The sequence below is a fragment of the Barbus barbus genome (assembly GCF_936440315.1).
Source record: "Barbus barbus genome assembly, chromosome: 6".
NCBI lineage: Eukaryota > Metazoa > Chordata > Actinopteri > Cypriniformes > Cyprinidae > Barbus > Barbus barbus.
In genome coordinates this window covers 11,263,590-11,285,000 of record NC_136734.1, presented here as the reverse complement: position 1 = coordinate 11,285,000, position 21,411 = coordinate 11,263,590, and the positions used below count along the sequence as shown (strand labels likewise).

Sequence of the window (21,411 nt, the reverse complement as noted above, 5' to 3'; positions counted from 1 at the left end):
TTCTTTGTCCAACTAACAATAAAACCACCTTAAAAGCTTTTTACTACCTTTCTATTATGATTTTTTTTCATACTTTTCAACCTCATCATAGGTGTCAAAATCACTGTTTTCTCCTTGTCGTACACCCAGACGTTTAAACTTCAACAATGTAAATACAGTTTAAAAATATGACTTATCTGGTAACTATTAATGTACCTGAATTAAGCACTAGTAAAATAATTTAAATACATTATAGTATTTAATGTGAGACCACTATCAATATTACTTTTTATACAAAATATAGCTGTTGCACAGTATTTCTGTCATTTCCACCACAACACTGTAATGTCCCTTTAAAAAGTTTGTGTGAAATATTGTTTAGGTGGTTTCTATGGAAATGTTCAGAGCACATGTTGGACATGGAGGGAATTTGAATTTTCATCAACAACATATGAAGAAAAATCAAGGTAAATATTGCTTGATCAGTTAATATATTTATTCTACGTCATTTCCAAACATGCTGTACCTTCAAGGTTTTTTTAAAAAAGCAAAAATGTTTAAGTTAAATAAGAGTATTTTGCAGACATGCAACGCAGAGTATTAATTCAAAGCTAATCAGTGAAGCTATCTTCCATTTTTTCACAAAAAAACTACAGAAATGTCATTTACACCAAAGTAATTTCCACCACACTGCCCTCTGTGGTGGAAATGACATTTATGGTTTCAAAGTACAATTTATGTTTAATGACTTTGTGAATTGAGTTTAATGAGTGTGATGAGTTTAAAACTTTTTCTAATAAATATCTCTGCTGTTTCTCTACATTCACGTTAATTCATTGTCATTTCCACAACACCCTGTCATTTCCATCACCACACATTTTAAAATATTTAAAAGTTCATCACAGCATTAGCAAAGCAAAGCTCATCACACATTAAAAATGTATCCACAATTTATGAGATCATGCTCTACTTAATATAAAAATTAAAGTTATTAATTTTCTAATAAGCTCTTACCAAACAAATATTAGATTTAAGAGTGTGACAGGTGTATAGTTTAGCATTTGGTCCTTAGGGCAGTTAATTTATCTCATTGATAAATGTATAATTATTGTACATTGTGGAAAAACTGGTAAAACTAGTTACAAAAATGATCTTAGACAATTCTTGAGTAGCATAAGTTATTCTATATTTAAATAACAGCTGTATATTGAGATGTGGTGGAAAATACATTTGTTCATTGCAGGTCGGAAAAATGTAAAATATTAACAATTTCTCTTGCAATCTAAGTTTGTCCTCTTACAGGCCTTAAAACTAGACAAATTATTTAAACTTATGAGACTGTGTTACGTGACCTTTGAACAAGTTTTTTTTTACTTCACAAGGCTAAATGTTCCCCTAGTTGAAGAAACGCCCATGTATATGTATGTATGTATATATGTATATACTGTGTGTGTGTGTGTGTGTGTGTGTGTGTGTGTATATATATATATATATTTTTTTTTATTTAGTCATTTAGCAGACGCTTTTATCCAAAGCGACTTACAAATGAGGACATAAGAAGCAATCAAAACCAACAAAAGAGCAACAACGTGCAAGTGCTATTACAAGTCTCAGTTAGCCTAACGCAGTACAGATAAATATTATTATTATTAATTATTATTATTTTTTTATTAATTTTTTTAAATAAAAAGACATATATAAAATAAAATTAGAATAGAGAGTGCTAGAGTTAGAGGGTCAAGTAAAGATGGAACAGATGAGTTTTTAGCCGTTTCTTGAAGATGGGTGAGGATTCGGCTACTCGGATCGAATTGGGCAGGTCATTCCACCAGATGGGAACAGTTAATGAAAAAGTCTGTGAAAGTGTTTTTGTGTGTCTATATATATATATATATATATATATATATATATATATATATATATATATATATATATATATATATATATATATATATATATATATATATATATATATATATATATATATATATATATATATATATATATATATATATATAGCCTACTGTATATGTTTGTAAAATGATACAGCTTTTTAAATATCTGAAAGTACACTCTTAACATCAGTCAATCAAGCATTATAATGTGACATTATGATAATCAAGAATTACTTAATGATAGAACTTTAGTAATTAGAATTAAAACGGGGGGGGGGGGGGGGGGGGGTGATGGCGCAGTGGATAAGACACATGCCTTTGGTGTGAGACGCATGCCGACACATGCCGGGTTCGAATCCACTGTGAGACACCAATGTGTCCCTGAGCAAGACACTTAACCCCTAGTTGCTCCAGAGGCGTGCGACCTCTGACATATATAGCAATTGTAAGTCGCTTTGGATAAAAGCGTCAGCTAAATGAATAAATGTAAATGTAAAACTTAGTAACCATGTATGAATGCATAGACATTTTAACTGAATTTAGAACTGGTCGTGGTGCTTTTTTGGTCATTCAGTGTTTCTGTAAAAAAAAAAAATGGGAAAAAACTAACAATAATACTGATAAGACGATAATAATAAAAATATGAATTCTGCTAATAAGAACAGTATAACACGCACTAAGGATTAACGAGCAGCTGGATTCATGAATATTAATCAGGTTGTGTGCGTTCACTCTAACAGATTCGCTGAAATCAAAACAAGGACAATAATTGGGGAGCACCAGCCAATGAGATTGCCATTTGCGCATTAGTTCTGCTCGCTACCGGAAAACGTTCTTAAAGGCTGAAAAAATCCTAAGGAACTCCGTTATTTTGACACATTATATATATACATTAAGTATAAAGTATGTCTAAAAGTAATTTTTAGGAAAGAAAGTAGCAAATCTAGCATTACCATGACAGAGAAACTACAATCTTCTTATTCAAATGCACAACAATGTTTATTTTTAAATGGCATGAAATCCTTTTTTTTAACAAGGATAAAATTCAGTAAACAATTAAACTTACAGATGATGGCCTCTGGCATGAAATAACAGAAATATAGCTTTTATCAGGGAGAAGTCTACTGCTGCATCACTGCTGCTGTGAAGTGAAATCTAAGATGGCTACCATGACCTCTGACCTAAATCACATGATGCATCTTAACCAATAAAATAAACCCAAAATTAAATGACTATTTAAACAGTCAGAACACTTCTCGCCTGGTATTTTAGAAATACCACTATTATCAATACTACAGTTCTTTAGAATATTAGTCTTTCTTCTGGTGACAGAAGAAGAATCACTTGGGACACGGGTCTCAGATATGTTCTAAAATTCCCATCTTTTGTGACCTTGATTTAAATTTTTCTGACCTTATCGTCACTGCCTGGGAATACCCTAGTGACAAGAGCTAGTGACCAGTCATTTCTCTTGACTTGAGCTTCCTTTCTTTAGAACTACAAATTCCTTGATGTTAGGCCGGTTGGTATGCCATTTGCGATGACTCTGTAGACTGACCAAGTACTCACGTCGCCACCTTTCCCAGAACGTGTCAGTGAGTTATTGAACTTGTTTCCATTTCTGGTGGCAAAAATCCTTTTCAAAGTCTCCTGGAGGAGGAGAGAGCACACCGAACTTCTGAGTCAAAAGGGTAGCTGGAGTCAACAGATCGGGTGAGTTTGGGTCACTTGAGATAGGTGCAAGAGGTCTTGCATTCATAATTGCAGAAACGTTTGCCAAGAATGTTGCTAACATATCATGAGTTAGATGATAGTGACTGTTCTGAAGCAACATGCAGTCCAATATGTGACGTGCGACTCAGATAAGTCGCTCCCAAGCTCCGCCCATATGGGATGCATGAGGAGGGTTAAAGATCCAGCAACATCCTTCTTCACTCAAGTAGTTCCTGAAGTTAGGCTCTTCTGCAATCATTCCCAGCTCCTTACAAGCACCCTTAAAATTTGTGCCACAGTCCGATCTGATTTGTTTCACTGGACCCCTAATTGCAAAGAAACGTCGGAGGGCATTGATAAAGGTGGAAGCATCAAGAGAATCGATCAACTCGAAGTGCAATGCTTGAATGCTCAAACAGGTAAAAATGAGTACCCATCTTTTGCTGTTTGCCAGACCCCCTCGTGCGCGGTCGAGAAGTTATAAGGTGTCAGGTCAGTATGATTAGAACGCACTTCTACATCTGAATCAGGGTGAATTAGGATGTATGACTGATTGTCTTCAAGACATTCTGAATCAGGATGAGAAAGCAAGGCAGGCCCAGAAATCCATGTGGAGTCTTTCAAGTCTGAAGCAGGTACTTAACGTGTTGCATGATCGGCAGGGTTTTGACTTGTGGGAACATAATACCACTGTTCCGGCCTTGTTGATTTCCTGATCCGCTGAACTCTATTACTCATGTACACATAAAACCGTCTGGTTTCGTTATGAATATACCCCAGCACCACTTTACTGTCTGAATAGAATTCCATAGCATTTGGGGTAATATCTAACTCATTTTAAATGAGTTCCACAACTTCTACTGCCAGAACTGCTGCACCTAGCTCTAATCTAGGTATGGTGTAGCAGACAGCAGGGCAAGCTTAGCCTTGCCTAAGACAAACCCCACTTCACATGAGCCATCTCCATCTATCACTCAAGTAGGCTACTGCCGCGTTGCCTTTGTGGAAGCAACCGAAAAAAACGCACATTTCTGTCCTTTGTGCCAAGGACAGAGAAATCTTTGAGTACACTCTGGGAATTTTGAACTGTGCTAGATCCTGCAAAGAGTGTTTCCAAGCCTCCCATTCAGCTTCCCTGTCCGTAGATAGAGGGGCATCCCAATCTTTTGTGTCAACTGTCAAATCACGAAGAAGGAACTTTCCCTGGATGGTAACAAGTGCTGCCAGCCCGAGAGGGTCAAACACGCGGTTGACAGTTGCCAAGACACCTCTACGTATGAAAGCCTTCTCTTCTGCATCAACACAGAAAGTGAAGGTGTCATCTTTAAGATTCCAGCTCAAACCAAGGCTCCTCCAAATAGGTAGAGTATCTGATCTGTCCCGACTTACGAGGGTAATAGACACCGAAAATAGGCAGGTACCACACTTCCTCATTTTCCTTTACAGGTGGAGCTGATTCTACATGACCTGCATCAAAAAAACTTTGCATGAACGTAACAAAATATTCTTGCATTTGAGGCTTTCTCTTCAATGTCTGATGGAGTGACAGGAGACATTTCATACTGTGTTCCCTATTGTTGGGCAGCCAGGGTGGTGTGGAATTCTAAAAGGCAGAGGTGCCACCCAGCTGTTAGATCTATCAATGAACATGTCCTTGTCCATCAGTTCCATAAACTCTCGATCATCAGTGAAAGGGGCTACCCTGTCATCATCTTGTGTCCATTTGAAGATATCGTTACCCAGCAAGGACTTAGGACAAGTGGTCGAGTAAAAATTACAGCCTTGAGAAGAGATGGCATGATCTTTGTTGCTTAGCTCCTCTTTCACCCTTATCTGATTAGGACATGGCTCACAAAAGCTTGGGCGTCCATTGTGAAGTATGTTTGTGCGGAACACATCAACTTTGCTAGGTTTGTACCCAAGCAAACATTTCCAACTATCACCCAACCAAAATCAAGTTTTTGGGCAAATGGTGCCTGGTTCGGACCATTGAGCTGTTTTCTGTTGACTTGAATAATGTCTGTCCCTAAAAGTAGCAATATTTGCACACCTGGATCGATCTCAGGTATTTCATGAGCTATAGACTTCAGACGGGGGAACCGATGTGCAATGGTGGGAGATTGAACTCTCAGAATGGTCATCAGGCATGTAATTACACTCGATGAGTGTTGGGAGTGACACACGTACCTTTCCATCCATAGATACGCCAGTGGCTCTTCTTCCAGAAGTTTCCATCACTCCAGCACAGGTTCGAAGTGTATATTGATGCTCTGTTCCATTTACTTTAAATATGTCAAAAAACTCAGATCTTGCTAGAGATCTGTTACTTTGCTCGTCGAGCTCCGCATACATCTTCACCATAGTCTCTGGAAAGCCCTCAGGATATACTCTTATCAGACATATCTTGGAGCATGATTTGGGTATCGGACTGTCTCCACAAATCTCCGTGCATTGAGAAGTGACATTAGCAGAAGGGCCTTTATCCTCCTCCCCGCCATGATCTGATAAGGGATCTTTTGTGGCCCATGGAGGAGGACCAGGATGAAGTGCGGACACGTAGGGGTGTGCGATATATATCGTCTGCGATAGTATCGTAATTGTTGTTTTAACGATATGTAATTTGACATTATCGAGTATTTTGCAAAAACCAAACAAAACACCCCTAGAGCACGTGTGCATTTAGAGTGTATTCTTTCAATGCATGATTCAGTGTATTAAAATGTATTAAAAATTATCACAAAATTCAAGATATGGGGGCAGAAAATGTGTGTATATAAAATTTTATATAGTTACAATCACACAAAGAGTGTCATTTTTGTTAAAAAATAAGCATTATTGTGATTTTATAAAACAGTTCAATAAACAACAAGTTAATATTAACAGACTTACCATTTAAACACCATTATTGCCTGTTTTTGCTCCATTTCGCCAACAAAAAATAATGCCAAACAGCCACAGCCCTGTTTTTTTGCATCTCTGAGCAACATGACAATGTTTAGTTCCTGAATGAATCAACCGTTAAATGGTTCGGTTCAGTCGCAATGACTCACTTGTTAACAGTGACTTGCTGCCACCTACAAGCAATTTTAATTTCACATTCAAAGTATCTGTTCATTTTAAAATAATTTAAAATATCAGTATTTAATGTTTATGTTTAAAATATTAAAACATTATGCATTTGTAAGTGCAGGTTAAAGCACTCCATGTCCCTCTGAGCTGCATTAAACCGTGTTTAAATACATCTAAATGCCACTTCAGATGCAACTTCTGCAAAGATTAATACTGGTTTCATTTGTTTGGTAACAGCCTAAATGTCTTATTATTCTAATTGACTTATTAAATGTAACAATTTTACTCAAAAGATGCATACTTTTAGAAAAAAATGGCTTTATTAAAGGTAAAATTGCCCATAAAAGATTAAAATAAATTTAAACTTATATGAAAAGATTCAGTTCTATCACTTATGTGAACTGACCACACAGAATATGAAGAATATCAAAAACTGCAGCTGTCCACGGTAGTCAGATATCAGCACAATAACACACTCTGCAAAATATTGTCTAATTATCGTTATCGAAAAAATCCCAAAAAGTATTGAGATATCATTTTTTTTCAATATCGCACACCCCTACTGACACGTGCTTATCACTCTCACATTCATTGCATTCAATTACTGCTTTGCAGTTCTTTGACAAGTGAAGGGTGGAAGCACAGCACCTATAGCACACATCGATTACTCTAAGCAGTGTTTGCCTCTCTTCTAGAGTCTTTGCTCTGAACTCATGGCAACATCTCAGCGGATGAGGTTTGTTTTTATGTATAGGACACTCATTTTCTACATCAATTGGTTCGTTACTGGAACAACTTCTAGGAGAGAACCCTGTTGATGATGCCACACCCGTCTTATGGGTAGACACAGCAATCCTTCTTTGCATTTGCATTTTAACCAAAGATTCTGCTTTACTCTAGTTTGTGCTGGATGTACCAATACAAAGCTTGGATCATTTAGAGCACGTGCTTCCTGACAGACAAAGTCAGTGAGGAAAGCGAATGGAGGGAAGGTAACATTGTACTTCCTTTTGTACTCAGAACCTTGATAAATCAATTTCTCTTGCAGGTGGTAAGGCAGCCTCTCCACAATTGGATTGACACCTCTGGAGGTGTCCAGGTAAGAAAGACCTGACAAGTAACCTTCCGCTTTAGCTGACTGAATCTCACATAACAGATCTCTGAGGTCTTGTAACTTCAGAGGATCTTGTTTACTGATTTTTGGTAATTTCTCAATCTTGTCAAAACTGTGCTTTGTCCACCACCTCAGGGGATCCATACATCTCCTCTAGATGGTCCCAATCCATCTTAAGCCCAACATCAGGATACCTTATATTCACAGACTTGATGCGTCTCACATATTCTGATGACCTACTGCCCAGCCACTTAATCAATAAAAAAGTTTGCTGGAAGTAAGTTTGAGGCCACTGCTCGCATTTAAAAAAGATGACTTCCAAGCCCAGTAGTTCTCTAGGTGGTCGTTGAATTTTGTAAATCCCAAATTAATGAGTTCACGACGGCCAAGAAACCTTGCTAAATCACTAATTTCCGCCTCTCCTTGGAAAGGTGACTGAAAGGGAGTACTGGCATTGTAAGCCTGTGCAAGGGGCCAGTAATTAAATGGGCTGTATGTGGCAGACTGAGGTTTTTCAATCTTGACAGTGGCAGGTTTCAAAACTGAATCACTGGCCATTTTAACACAGTCAGGTGGAGTACACCCTGGAGCAAGTAGGGCTCGCTGCAGCCCCCAAGATCCAGGGGACGTGGTTGGATCCACATCTAGGGGGTGGAGATTGGTAGGTTTAGGGATGGAGATGGGTAGGTTTAGGGGTGGAGATGGGTGGGTTTAAGGATCAGGGGGTGGAGATAGGTAGGTTTAGGTATATGCAAGGTGGAAGGAACAATTTGCTTCATCAGACTTTATTTAAGACAATATTTGCAGATTTACTGATTTAGAAATAGTTTATTACTTATCTACGTCTTTGTCCTATTTAAAATAACAGAGCATGAATATATATATATATATATATATATATATATATATAAGAAAAGTAAAAATCTGGAACAAACAAATTGGATTAAAAGTTTGTTTTGCTATATTGATGCAAAATGCATATTGAACAATCTCAAAATAAGAGCATTAAGCATTCTTAAAAAAATATAGTTCAAAAATTTCTTTAGAAAGAAGTATTATTTTTTCATATTTAATTAACTATATTGTATCAATATTTTATTTTTAAAATAGATACCACTTTCCTCCCACCATGATTCTGAAAAAAAACAGACAACTAAAAATAACAATTTACTAGACTTTCTAGAGAAAATTGCTGCAGTCTATTTATAGAATACAATAAAAAAAAAAGTTAAACAAATGATTAATAACTCATGACTTGCTCATAAAGACTTCACTTGTTTCATTCCTGAATGAATCAACGTTTTTTAACAAATCTCATTTTAAGTCACTTGTCTCCACCTGCTGGCATTACGTTGTAATCGACACAATCTTTATTTGAAGCATCCTCTTTCAATAAGGTGATTTATTCTATTTTGATCGCTTCTGTAGACAGCGTTTATATCCGAACTATAAACTTTTATTCCAGTACTTCTGTTATTATCTCGATGTCTGTAACACAAAAATAATGATAAAAAGACTTTGTAAAGATGTTTTATATACATAAACTGCTCTCTCTGTATCAGCGGCAGCGCGAGCGCAGATTTGAATGTCACAGTGTGTGATTAGTGCTTTAACCCTTGTGCTGCATTATATATTTTACGACGTTGAGTGCATTAAGTGTTTAATTAAACACTGCCATAAAACTATTGGATTTTATTATTTTTTTCCACTTTCACTGAGTTAAATATTTTAACCAGCATCAGTCCTCATCATAACTACCAAATATTTATTTAATTTCAGGATTTTAACCCTTTAAATTCCAGTTTTGGTGACGATACCATCAATTTGTAGAAGAGGAAAAAACACAAAAATGTAATAATTTTCCATATACTAAATGCAAAGTGAAAACCTTGGCTTTGGATTATCACAGTCTTGAATATGTCAAAGATTAGCAGCAACATTATATTTGGTGCATTTTTATTTTTTGTGCTATGTCAGATTTAAAAAAAAAAATCACACATAGCGCGTTAAGGGACAAAAATGTCCACTCTAAACACTGCCATAAAACTATTGGATTTTATTATTTTTTTCCACTTTCACGGAGTTAAATATTTTAACCAGCATCAGTTCTCATCATAACTACCAAATATTTATTTAATTTCAGGATTTTAACCCTTTAAATTCCAGTTTTGGTGATGATACCATCAATTTGTAGAAGAGGAAAAAACACAAAAATTTAATTATTTTCCATATACTAAATGCAAAGTGAAAACCTTGGCTTTGGATTATCACAGTCTTGAATATGTCAAAGATTAGCAGCAACATTATATTTGGTGCATTTTTATTTTTTGTGCTATGTCAGATTTAAAAACAAAAATCACACACAGCGCGTTAAGGGACAAAAATGTCCACTCTAAACACTGCCATAAAACTATTGGATTTTATTATTTTTTTCCACTTTCACTGAGTTAAATCTTTTAACCAGCATCAGTCCTCATCATAACTACCAAATATTTATTTAATTTCAGGATTTTAACCCTTTAAATTCCAGTTTTGGTGACGATACCATCAATTTGTAGAAGAGGAAAAAACACAAAAATGTAATTATTTTCCATATACTAAATGCAAAGTGAAAACCTTGGCTTTGGATTATCACAGTCTTGAATATGTCAAAGATTAGCAGCAACATTATATTTGGTGCATTTTTATTTTTTGTGCTATGTCAGATTTTTTTTAAAAATCACACAGCGCGTTAAGGGACAAAAATGTCCACTCTAAACACTGCCATAAAACTATTATATATTATTATTTTTTCCACTTTTACTAAGGTAAATCTTTTAACCAGCATCAGTCCTCATCATAACTACCAAATATTTATTTAATTTCAGGATTTTAACCCTTTAAATTCCAGTTTTGGTGACGATACCATCAATTTGTATAATAGGAAAAAACACAAAAATGTAATTATTTTCCATATACTAAATGCAAAGTGAAAACCTTGGCTTTGGATTATCACAGTCTTGAATATGTCAAAGATTAGCAGCAACATTATATTTGGTCCATTTTTATTTTTTGTGCTATGTCAGATTTAAAAAAAAAAAAAAAAAAAAAAAAAATCACACATAAGGACAAATTTGTCCCTATTTAAACCCAAAAATAAATTGAAATATTCATTTTTGAACACACTGTTATAATATCATAAAATCATCATTTCTATTCAAATACCCAGTCATTACCAAGCCTTGGGGTAAAATATTTACTTTTTACTGTTTTCCACCAGTTGGTACCATTTTTCATATAATTGACATACTGCAAACATCTGCATTATTGCAAACATTTTCCTGATTTCTACTAGGTGACTATAACCTGTGCATGTCTCCCTACACATCAAAATTTGCTCTAGAATGAAAGCAAAACTACAAGATCACCATGAACATGAATTTTTATTTTTCTAAATTCTATAAACATGTCAAACAATTAAAACTTCAGAACAAAATGGGGTCGTTGTTCAGCTCATTTGCAGGAGCGGCAGAATTGCAATGCATGCTCCTTACAGATGTAAATTCCACATTTTGAGCAGGTGGTGGAGATTTACTTCGGTCCAGTACTTCGGTGGTCGTGTACGTTCTCTTCATTTTGTCGAGTGTGAAATGGCCGCACCAAAGTGTGTCCAGCTTTTTAACTTTTGCATCAACCGCACTTGTATAAACACTTTTTTTCTCAACAATTGTTTTCTTTCGGTTTGATTCATGCATATTTTACGCACACACGTTTTGGAAAACAAAGGCAGACTTTGTTTTGGATCCCTCGCAGCTACATCTTTGTGTTGCCGCAAGATGCAAGGTGTTATTGTCTAAGGATTGACTGGAATTATCAATTGACTTTGAAACACAGACTGCTAAAAAAAAAATGAAGGTGTGTCAAAGGTTCATGTCTGTACGTAAAATACGCATGAATCAAACCAAAAGAAAACAATGTAGCGAGAAGCACTTTCTCTTGCTAAATGCACACACACACACGCGCGCGCAGAAGTAAAGGAGTAAAGGAGAGGAGTAAAATATGACCTTCAGGATATTATGATTTTTGTCACTCGCCTAAACACCATATTTATTTATTATATTTAGGCCCTACACACACACACACACTTTTGTCAACGCAGACACACATTGCTCTCAGACATCCACACATTCTCAGAAACATAATTTTAGATCATTGAGCCATTAAAATGCTTCATATCACAGTAAATAGTGCCCCTAGTGGAAACCAGGAAAATTACGTGCGTTTTCCCCATAGGGAATACCTATGTAGTGACGTTATCTGGTGGAATACATTATATAATGCAAATATAATCCTTTTGCTTCCAAATGAAAGGATGTTTCAACATAAGTCATGATTCATGTATTAATGACGGCCCCGGCTTTAAACAATGTTTTAATGGGTGTCAATGGGACAATTTTGTCCATTATGGTGCTAGATGTTGCTATTTGATCTACACAGTGTGTGTTATACATATTATGCAACATGGGAATTTTTTTTTTTTAATTATCCAAAAAGTCACAATTTTGCCAAATTACATACCATTTGCATTAAAACAGCCAAAATGGTCAAAGAAATTAAACTGAAAATGGACAAAAATGTCCTTAATGCAGCAGAAGGGTTTTAATAGATCCTGGCCCGAAACTCGAACCCGCAACCTTTGGATTACGAGTCCAACTGTCTAACCATTAGGCCACGACTTCCCCATACTTAATGTATGATGACAGTAGCAGAATGACTTTGGAAGAGTAGAAAACCATCTTGCCTACCAATATTCAAGAAAATGACACCAGATTCATTGGGAAGTGCTTCATATTGCATCAGGACAATGACCCAAAACACCCTGCCAGTTGAGTCAAGGGAAGTGGAATGGAAATGGAAAGTCTTAGATTGCCCAAGTCAATCTCCAAATTTAAATCCGACTGAACATGAATTTCACCAGCTGAAGAGGAGAGTAAAGGCAGAAACTCCCCAAAACAAGCAACAATTGGAATTGGCTGCATTAAAGGCTGGGAAAAAGCATTTCAAAGGATGAGATCAAGAGTCTGGTGATGTCTATGGATCACAGATTCACTGCTGTGATTGTGTGCAAGGGATCTGCAACTAAATAATAGCTTTTAATCTTTTATATCTGCCTTATGTTCAACTGTCCCAATACTTATGCTCACATCAATGAGTGGGATGAACTCTAAAAGTGCTGTTCTTTTTATTTGGTAAAACATGAATGTGTTGAAACAGCTAATAATAAAATGTGACATTCTGTAGTTTTGTCTCATATTAATCTTTTAATCATATTTGCAAATGTCTTGACTCCACAGCCAACAGAGCAATTTTGTCTTTACTGTTCCAATACTTATGGAGGGCACTGCATAAATAAACTCAGCAAAAACAAAGTTATGTCTGCTGTGTATTTACATTTCAATGCTGGTCTGCACTTGACTGAAGGCGTGTTTATCTGCTTAGAGTTTATTTAACCCATCACAACTTAATTAAACTGTTTAAACTATACAACAACTCACCTTAATGTTGTTCTAAATGCTTATTATCTGCTTTTTTGTAACACACAAAATAGATTAAAAAATGTCCTGCTTCTTATTCTTTTAATGGCAGAGAATTGTGACTTTCACTTTGTTTTAATGTGTTGTAAAGTAATCCTATGCAACTTGTGCCATATTATATTTCAGGGGTTCTGAAGGTATACTGTATATACTTTCATATATATGTATATACGGTTTCATGTAAAATTTAAATGTCATAAACTGCAGTACAGAGTAAGCAAAATGGAAATATTTAATTCCCAAACATAGTGTTTCATAGTTTATTGTTGTACTCCTCCCATACCTGTTTGCCATCCAGTGTATAGATCCTTTTCACTGTTCCGCTTTCGAGTTTAATGGCCTCTGTGATGTCGGTGAGCACCTGCTCAAAAGAGTGTGCCGTCTTCTTATTGAGCAGCACACGGACGGCCTTCCGCGGCTTCACTCCGCTCCTCATCACTGTCACCAACTTCGGTCGCACAAAGTCCTTGTTCTCCTTGGGGTCACTAGCTGTGCGGTTAGCCAGCATGTTCTTCTGGCTGGCTGATGCTTTCACATTCACTGACCAGTTGGGGTTCACATTTCTGGTGTAGTCTACTTTCTTGTAGTTGTTCTCAGATGCGCAAACATAGCTCTCACCTGGAGAGTTGGATGACACAGAAAAAAAGTTTTTATGTGAACAATGATGTGAAACAAATTTATGTGAACAATGATGATAAGCTCTGGATGTTTTTATACAATATGGATTAATCTAACATCCTGTCACAAAGCAGAAAACAAGCCAGACAGAAAACAGTCAGGGCATGCCCCTAATAAATCTGCACGTTCTGTGTGTCTCTGTGTGAATGAATGGTGCAGTATTGTCCAAATACACAAACTCAAACACACCTGATGCTTGCAGTGTTTTCAGTGTCTAAGTCTCAATATATGACTGCATGAACACATTAACTGCTCTGAGAGTCCCTTCAGCATCTTTACACAGTTTAATTTGAGAAAAACTACCATCAAACACACTAAAACTGAAAGTAAAACTGAAAGACCTTCACGACAACCCATTAAAATAAAAGTCTGGTTTATCTTGAAGAAATTATGACAGAAATATATGACTACTGTATACTAAAATTATTAATTTGAAAAGTTTTGTTGTGCAGCATCTTATTTGACATAAATTAAATGTTTTGTTTTAAAATGACTTTCATTTGTTTACATTTTAAAAGACTCTTTAAATTGTTAGAGTTTTATTAATTAATTTTGTGAGACAACATTTTTTATAATAAATTTATAAGTCATAAAATGGAAAACAGAATTTAGGCAAAATTTAAATGGATTTCTTCAGGCCCTAAATTAAAAGGTAGTTACTAGAGGTGTAACGATACACATATTCGTACTGAAAATTTTCTGTACTTCTGAATTCTGTCTTTCGATTTGGTACGAATATGTACCGAACAAATACAGCATTGTTTTAACCACTGCACAAGTGGAACTTAATTAGAAACTTCCAGTTAAATATATTGTTATGTTTGATAAGAAACAAAGTCTCCATTTTTTTCAGGAAATTCAAACAACACATGCCGTTTTGATGCTCTTTGATGTGTCGAGACAGATCACTGTATAAACCCCTCGGTTCAAACTGTGGAGCGGAGCACGAGTGAGCACAATCATCCCTTCCTCTTTACTACTAGTTTTAATGTGGAATAAACATGAATGAACATCTCATGTAATCACTTAATCAGTGTTTCAACTGCAGAAAGACATCAATAAAACAGATCTAAACAAAATGTCACATAACATTTCTTTTACCTCAGGCAAGTCATCAGTGGCCACAGCTCGTTAGTTTGCTAGAGAAATTAAGTCTATAGAGAAGAGCATTTCGCAAAATATTGGACTTTTTATATATTGGACTCATTATATTTGACTTTACCTGTTAGCGATGTCTTAATTATTTAATGCATGTTTAAATAATCTGTTATGAAACAAGTTATGACAGCCACTGTGCAAATGAATATAATAAATAATAAATGAGTATATGAATATCAACAACAAATTTTATAATTTACAAGTTAATTTAAAACTGCATTATTTGCAATTTACATGTTTGCCTATTTTTTTTTTTTAAGTTGAGTGTTGATTATTATATTTAAAAAATAAATAGTAATTGAATTTAAGTTTGGGCTCTGTTGTTAATTGTAAATTTATATTAATGTATAAGGGCTCCCTATTTAGAGCATAACCTACGGTAGATTTTTATCCTTAAAAGCACAATATGTAAGTTTTCGCCGCTGGAGGTCGCATTTTCAAAACAATAACAAAGGCTAAACTTGATGACACTATGAAGCAGGATGTTCACTGATGAGGTAATTAAGTATTTATTTTTTTTACCTGTACCTTCCACAGTTACTCAAACAATGAATAAATTATACAAAGAAAGCGAACAAAGAACATTGTCAAAGAACATTATGACTGACTTCAGTCTAGCATGAACACTCTCAAAAAACTCCCCTTGTAATCAGTAAAGCTATCTGTTACGGATTTAACAGAGCATGAGGATCCATGTGCAAAGCTTTATTAAAGAGGCGTGGTCAAGAAACGGGCAAGCGTCAGATAACAACACAGGTACATCACAGGCAAGGCAAAAAATAATCCTAGGGCAGGCGTGGGTCTTCGATCGGCGAACAGTATCCAGAGGGCTTAACAAGAGAGGTAATCCGATAACATGAGCAATAGTCCAGGCAAGGTGCTAACAGAGTCCAAACGACAAGACAAGAGAATCCAAGGCAAGCAGGTAATCAGGCAACGAGGCAATATGACGAGACTAGACTAAGACTAGAACTAGAAACTTAATACAAGACTAGGAGAGGTCTCGTAACGTTGCTATCGCTAACGTAGCGATATGCGAAAACATTACTCAGCAATGAGGGAGGGGAAGTCCATGGTTTATGTAGGGTGTGTGATTGGCTGCAGCCCTGTGCGTAATCAGAGTGAAATGGTTTGTGGGATGTCCAGGGTAAGTGTAACAGTCTGTGTTGTGTGAGAGTCCTTTTGTGGTGAACGAACGGAAGATCATAGACCGGATTCGTGACACTGTCTATACACAGTTTGATGAATGAATCCCTTACTTACATCATACGCACATCCGCACTTTGTTGTTTATGATGAGATAATTCATGTGAGAGCTGAATTCAGTCAGCGAGCATGTGCACTGAACAAAAACTCATCTGAACACCTCTGATTGGCCTTTTCATTTTATTTGTGACAGCCCTAATGGATTTAGTTTAACTGTACAGCAGCATTTGTGTCCATGTATTGCCATAGTTTCTACAAGCGGAAACTGGGCATATGCGGATATTACGTCATTGATAGGCGACAATGATCAGGGATGAGCCATTATTTAAAATTGTAATTCCTCTGGATTTACAAATCCTTGGTGACTTTTGGGACAACGTAAGTACACAACTGCAATCAGGGTTTAAAATGAACTTTTTCCCTCACCAGCCAATTTGGCTACTAGATTTTTAAGTTACTAGCTTAGCATTCTAGCATTCATAACTTCTACTAGCCAAAAAAAAAAAAAAAAACGTCCAGAAATAAACCAACAGCTTGTGAGGCTTCCAGGTTACTAAGCCTTGTGCGATATTGACAAAAAATAATATCTCAATATTTTCTGGGATTTTATCGATAAAGATAATTAGACAATATTTTGCTGAGTGTGTTATTGTGCTGATATCTTAAGGACTACTGTGGACAGCTGAGTCCTGAAGTTTTTGATATTCTTCATATACTGCATGGTCAGTTCACAGCAGAAATCGCCAGTAGGTGTCAACAAGTCACTGTTAAGTGAGTCATTGGGACTGAACCAAATCATTTAAACAGTTGATTTATTCAGGAACGAAACACTGTCATGTTCCTCAGAGACGCAAAACAGTGCTCTGGCTGTGTTTGGAATGTTATTTTTGTTTGTTTGTTGGCGAAATAGAGCAAAAACTGCCAATATTGTGTCTAAAACGTAAGTCTCTTGATATGAACTTTTTTCTTTATTATTATTGAACCGTTGTATAAAATCAATATCACATTTGTAACCATCCTGATTTTTTAAAGAAAAAACTGCACTCTTCGTGTGATACTGAATAACTACCTGTATATGAATTGATATATATAGGCCTATGCAATTTCTACCCCTTTATCTTGAATTATGTGATCATTCTTAATGCATATTAATAGACTGAATCATGAAGTGAAAGAACACACTCTAAAGTATGCGCACTTTGTCTAACCTGACTTCATCATAGTCACATATGTGTGCAATCTGTGTGTTTTTTTTGGTTTTTATAATATAGTCTACTCCATAATGTCATGATGTCTCACGAGTATTTGCGCTAAACCTGCGCAGATTCGACTTGCATGAACTTCCCCAAGAAAATAATGAGTGAACATAACTTACAAAAGTAACTGTATGGGGTGTTGATGGCGCAGTGGATAAGACACATGCCTTTGGTGTGAGAGACCTGGGTTCGAATCCACTGTGAGACACCAATGTGTCCCTGAGCAAGACACTTAACCCCCTAGCTGCTCCAGAGGCGTGCGACCTCTGACATATATAGCAATTGTAAGTCGCTTTGGATAAAAGCGTCAGCTAAATGAATAAATGTAAACTGCCAAACTGGCAAGTGATTTGACAGCGTTATTTTTACCCGCATTTGGCGGGTTGGCGGGTATTAATTGCAAACACTGCATGTAATATATCACACTGTGCAAGTAGTTTTGGGATATTTTATTACGAAAATCTTACGTATTGTGCCTTTAAGAAAACTTTAACTGTATTTGAATGTATTTAAAGAAAGAGCAATTTGTTCAGTAAATCATTGTTTAATAATAATCAAAAAGCAGTTTTATGTTTAGTTTTCCACCTCTCCAGTACCGAAACCATACCTAACCGTGACGTAAAAACCGAGGTATGTACCGACCTGTCATGTTTGTGTACTGTTCAGGGCTCTGAAAGGGTTCAAGGAACGAAAACGAAAACCGGAAACGAACAAAATTTTGACTGGAACAGAACCGGAAACAGAAACTAAATCAAATTTTATAGTTCCGAACAGAATCGAAAATTTGAAATTGCCATTAACCGGTTAATAACGTTATTTTATGGTTCCATTTAATATTTTAAATTTGCTGTCAACCAATCACGAATTCAAGTAATACAGACTATACAAATGTGATGCTGACGCATCCAGCGAGTGAAATGCCTGCCCGTGGTCAGCTGTGAACCCTAGTCGCAATGGCAATGAATTCTGCTACCATCTGTTTTAATGGAAAATCTGACAGGGTAGCACATATCGTCAGAACACCGGCGTTAGCGTTTATCCGACGTCAGTGTAAGATGGATTCAACAGATCTTACACACCAGTGGTGCTTCGATGAAAGTAAAAGCCAATAAATAATATTTTAGTAGGCTATACGTCGAGAATATGGAAACATTTGGATTCGTGCCGAGTGAGAGAGGTAGGCATCAGTTTCACCTTTAATTTGTTTTTGGAATTACGTTTTTATAGCCTATCCTTAAGTTTAGAGATAGTGTTTATTAGGGATGTGCGGGTCTAGTCGACTAGTCGACTAAACGGTACAGCTCCTACTAGTCGACACTGAAAACAATAGTCGATTACACGAGAGAAAAAAAAAACAAAAACAAAAAAACATTTTATCATTCAAATTACCATCATTTTTAACGTTACATTTTAAAACATTTTAAATAAGTTAAAATAAAACTTTTGAAAAAGAATACATATCAAAATATTTAAATATTTTTAAAAGCATATCTGGGCAGAAACTACATTTTTACCTCAGACCTCTCATGCCTTGTCTTCACGTCAGTTGCGGCGAGCTTAGAATGACCACACGAAAGACCTATGCGTTAACCAAAGCCAGCAACGTCAATCTTTCATACGTCGCTGCGGTCCGTGATCCCATGCACGCGATCTATTCTTCTAAACGAAGACCCACTGCGGTGGTGCTGCGGGATTTCCAGGCTCTTTTCGAAACTCTCTGCGTGCCTGTGACTTCAGTTCCTGCAGAGTGAGTTTTTCTTTTGTTTTTTTTTTTCAAGTGCAGAATCGTCTAGTCCAGTCTTTCGCCAGACCACGTTAACAAATGTGCATTCTTAAAACTAGCATTCTTTTGTTTTTAGACAATATAGCCAACATGAAGTAAATTTTTTAAAGCCATTTTAATGCTATTCCTTGATAAACGTTCCTATTTTTTTATATGTTGGCTAACTTTATATGAAAATGAAGAATTCTGTCAGTCTATTGATTGATTTTTCATTTCTGCATTGCTCCAGCCGATCTGAATAAATAAGCTATGCACCGGTTTATGTTGAGTGTTAGAGCCCTGCAAAATGATTTTTATATTGTAGACATCTATCGATTAGTGATGAAAAAAAAATCACCGCGCTGGTGGAAACGACAGGAGACCACACGACTGAGAGCAGCTTGATGGTGTTTAGTGTCCCGCAGAAGCAGCAGGTGACTTCAGCGCAGCGGAATAGTTCTGCGTTCAAATGCACGCAATAGGCTAAAGTTTGCTGCAAAACCCCAGCAAACATAACCATGAATGTGTCTGCGGGAAATAGTAAGGAGATATTTTAGCTATTTACTAATAAACTAATGTTTTCTGAGTCCGTGTCGCAAAGATGAAGTTGCTGATCCTGACTCGCCGTCTCCTCATTAGACGCGCCTTTAGAGAGAAATGCATCTTTATTGATTATGATTAAGATTATAATAAAAGAGTTTTTGTTTTCGATTTTTTTTTATTTCGTTAAGGGATAATTTAAAGCTTTCTATAGATATATTTATCATGTCTGTGAGGCATGTATTCGCTCAGCTTCGGTTCATTTTTATGAAGCGCTCCTGTTCAAGACGAGACGGCAGAAACCGCATGTTTATTTTCTTTGTTTTATAAAAGAACTACCTTTTGTTGGTATTGTGAGTGCGCACAAATACAAGTAGACCCTTTACAGATCGGAATGATGTATTATTCTTACCTTTATCAAACAAACAAACAAACAAACAAAAAATGACGGCGTAGGCTATTTTAATTTGTTTCCACTGAAAGCAATCCAAGTGTTTGCTGGTGCCTCCATGTCCTGCAGAGCGCGCTTTAGCTTCCACTCTCAGCACAAACTGAGATATATATAGGCTAGCGCACATTATTATTATTATTATAGCAGGTTTAACGTTTAAACATTGTTATATACTTGAACTGTTTTAGTATATCTATAGATTTTATTTTAGGCAAGTCGTGATGATATGAGAAGGCTAAATTTATCAAACATAGGCTATGATCAGCTCATACAAAAACGTATAGGCTATTTAATGAACAAAAATGCTCCCAACGTTTTTCTAAATTGACTTAATAAAAAAACTAAACGAAATATAATAATTTTGCCATTACACACAAAACGGAACTATTTTAATAGCCGAAACAGTAGTATAAACTGTTTTAGGAGAAGGGGGAAAAAAAGGGCTCGGGTCGGAAATTCTGATAAGCTGTCGGACGTGGGCCGGGCCTAGCCTGAGCGTCTCGGGCCAGGGCCGGGCTAGGGCCTAAATTTGAGGGCAGTGCAGGGCTCTGTTGAGTGTATGCTCTTTATTTTTTTCTGTTTAACGACCGCCTAATATTAAATGATGATAACGCGAGGCAAGCATAATCATGACCTATTTTTAGCAGAATTAATTGAGGGTTTTGACAGTGTGATTCAAAGATTTAAGTATTTCAAGTGTAGGCTGTTATATAGACACACACACTTTTTTTTGCCATTTTTTGGGGGTTTCTAGCTTTTAGACTAGTCGACTAGCCGGATACAAAACTTCCGTTTAAACGACAGTCAAATTAGTCGTAGCGCACATCCCTAGTGTTTATAATGTTTGTAAACATTTTTGATTTACCGGCATTTTAGCCTACATAATTTCTGAATAATAGGCTAATAAAATGCAGGCTTAGCCTTTGTTTTTTTTCCCTCAAAACATTTTATACAAGTAGCGTTTTTTTTTTTTTTTTTACAATTTGCAGCAAACATCTTTAAAAAATTCTTTAATGT

At 36.1% G+C, this 21,411-nt stretch overlaps 1 protein-coding gene across 1 annotated transcript in view; it reads right to left on the bottom strand.

Annotated features, from left to right (window-relative positions):
* The window catches only part of LOC306870850 (neuronal migration protein doublecortin-like), a 114,796-nt gene that overhangs the window by 25,899 nt on the left and 67,486 nt on the right, over positions 1–21,411 (bottom strand). The window contains exon 3 of the mRNA XM_079418306.1: positions 13,627–13,961. Coding sequence (XP_079274432.1) covers positions 13,627–13,961 — 335 coding nt within the window. The remainder of the gene's footprint in view (positions 1–13,626; positions 13,962–21,411) is intronic.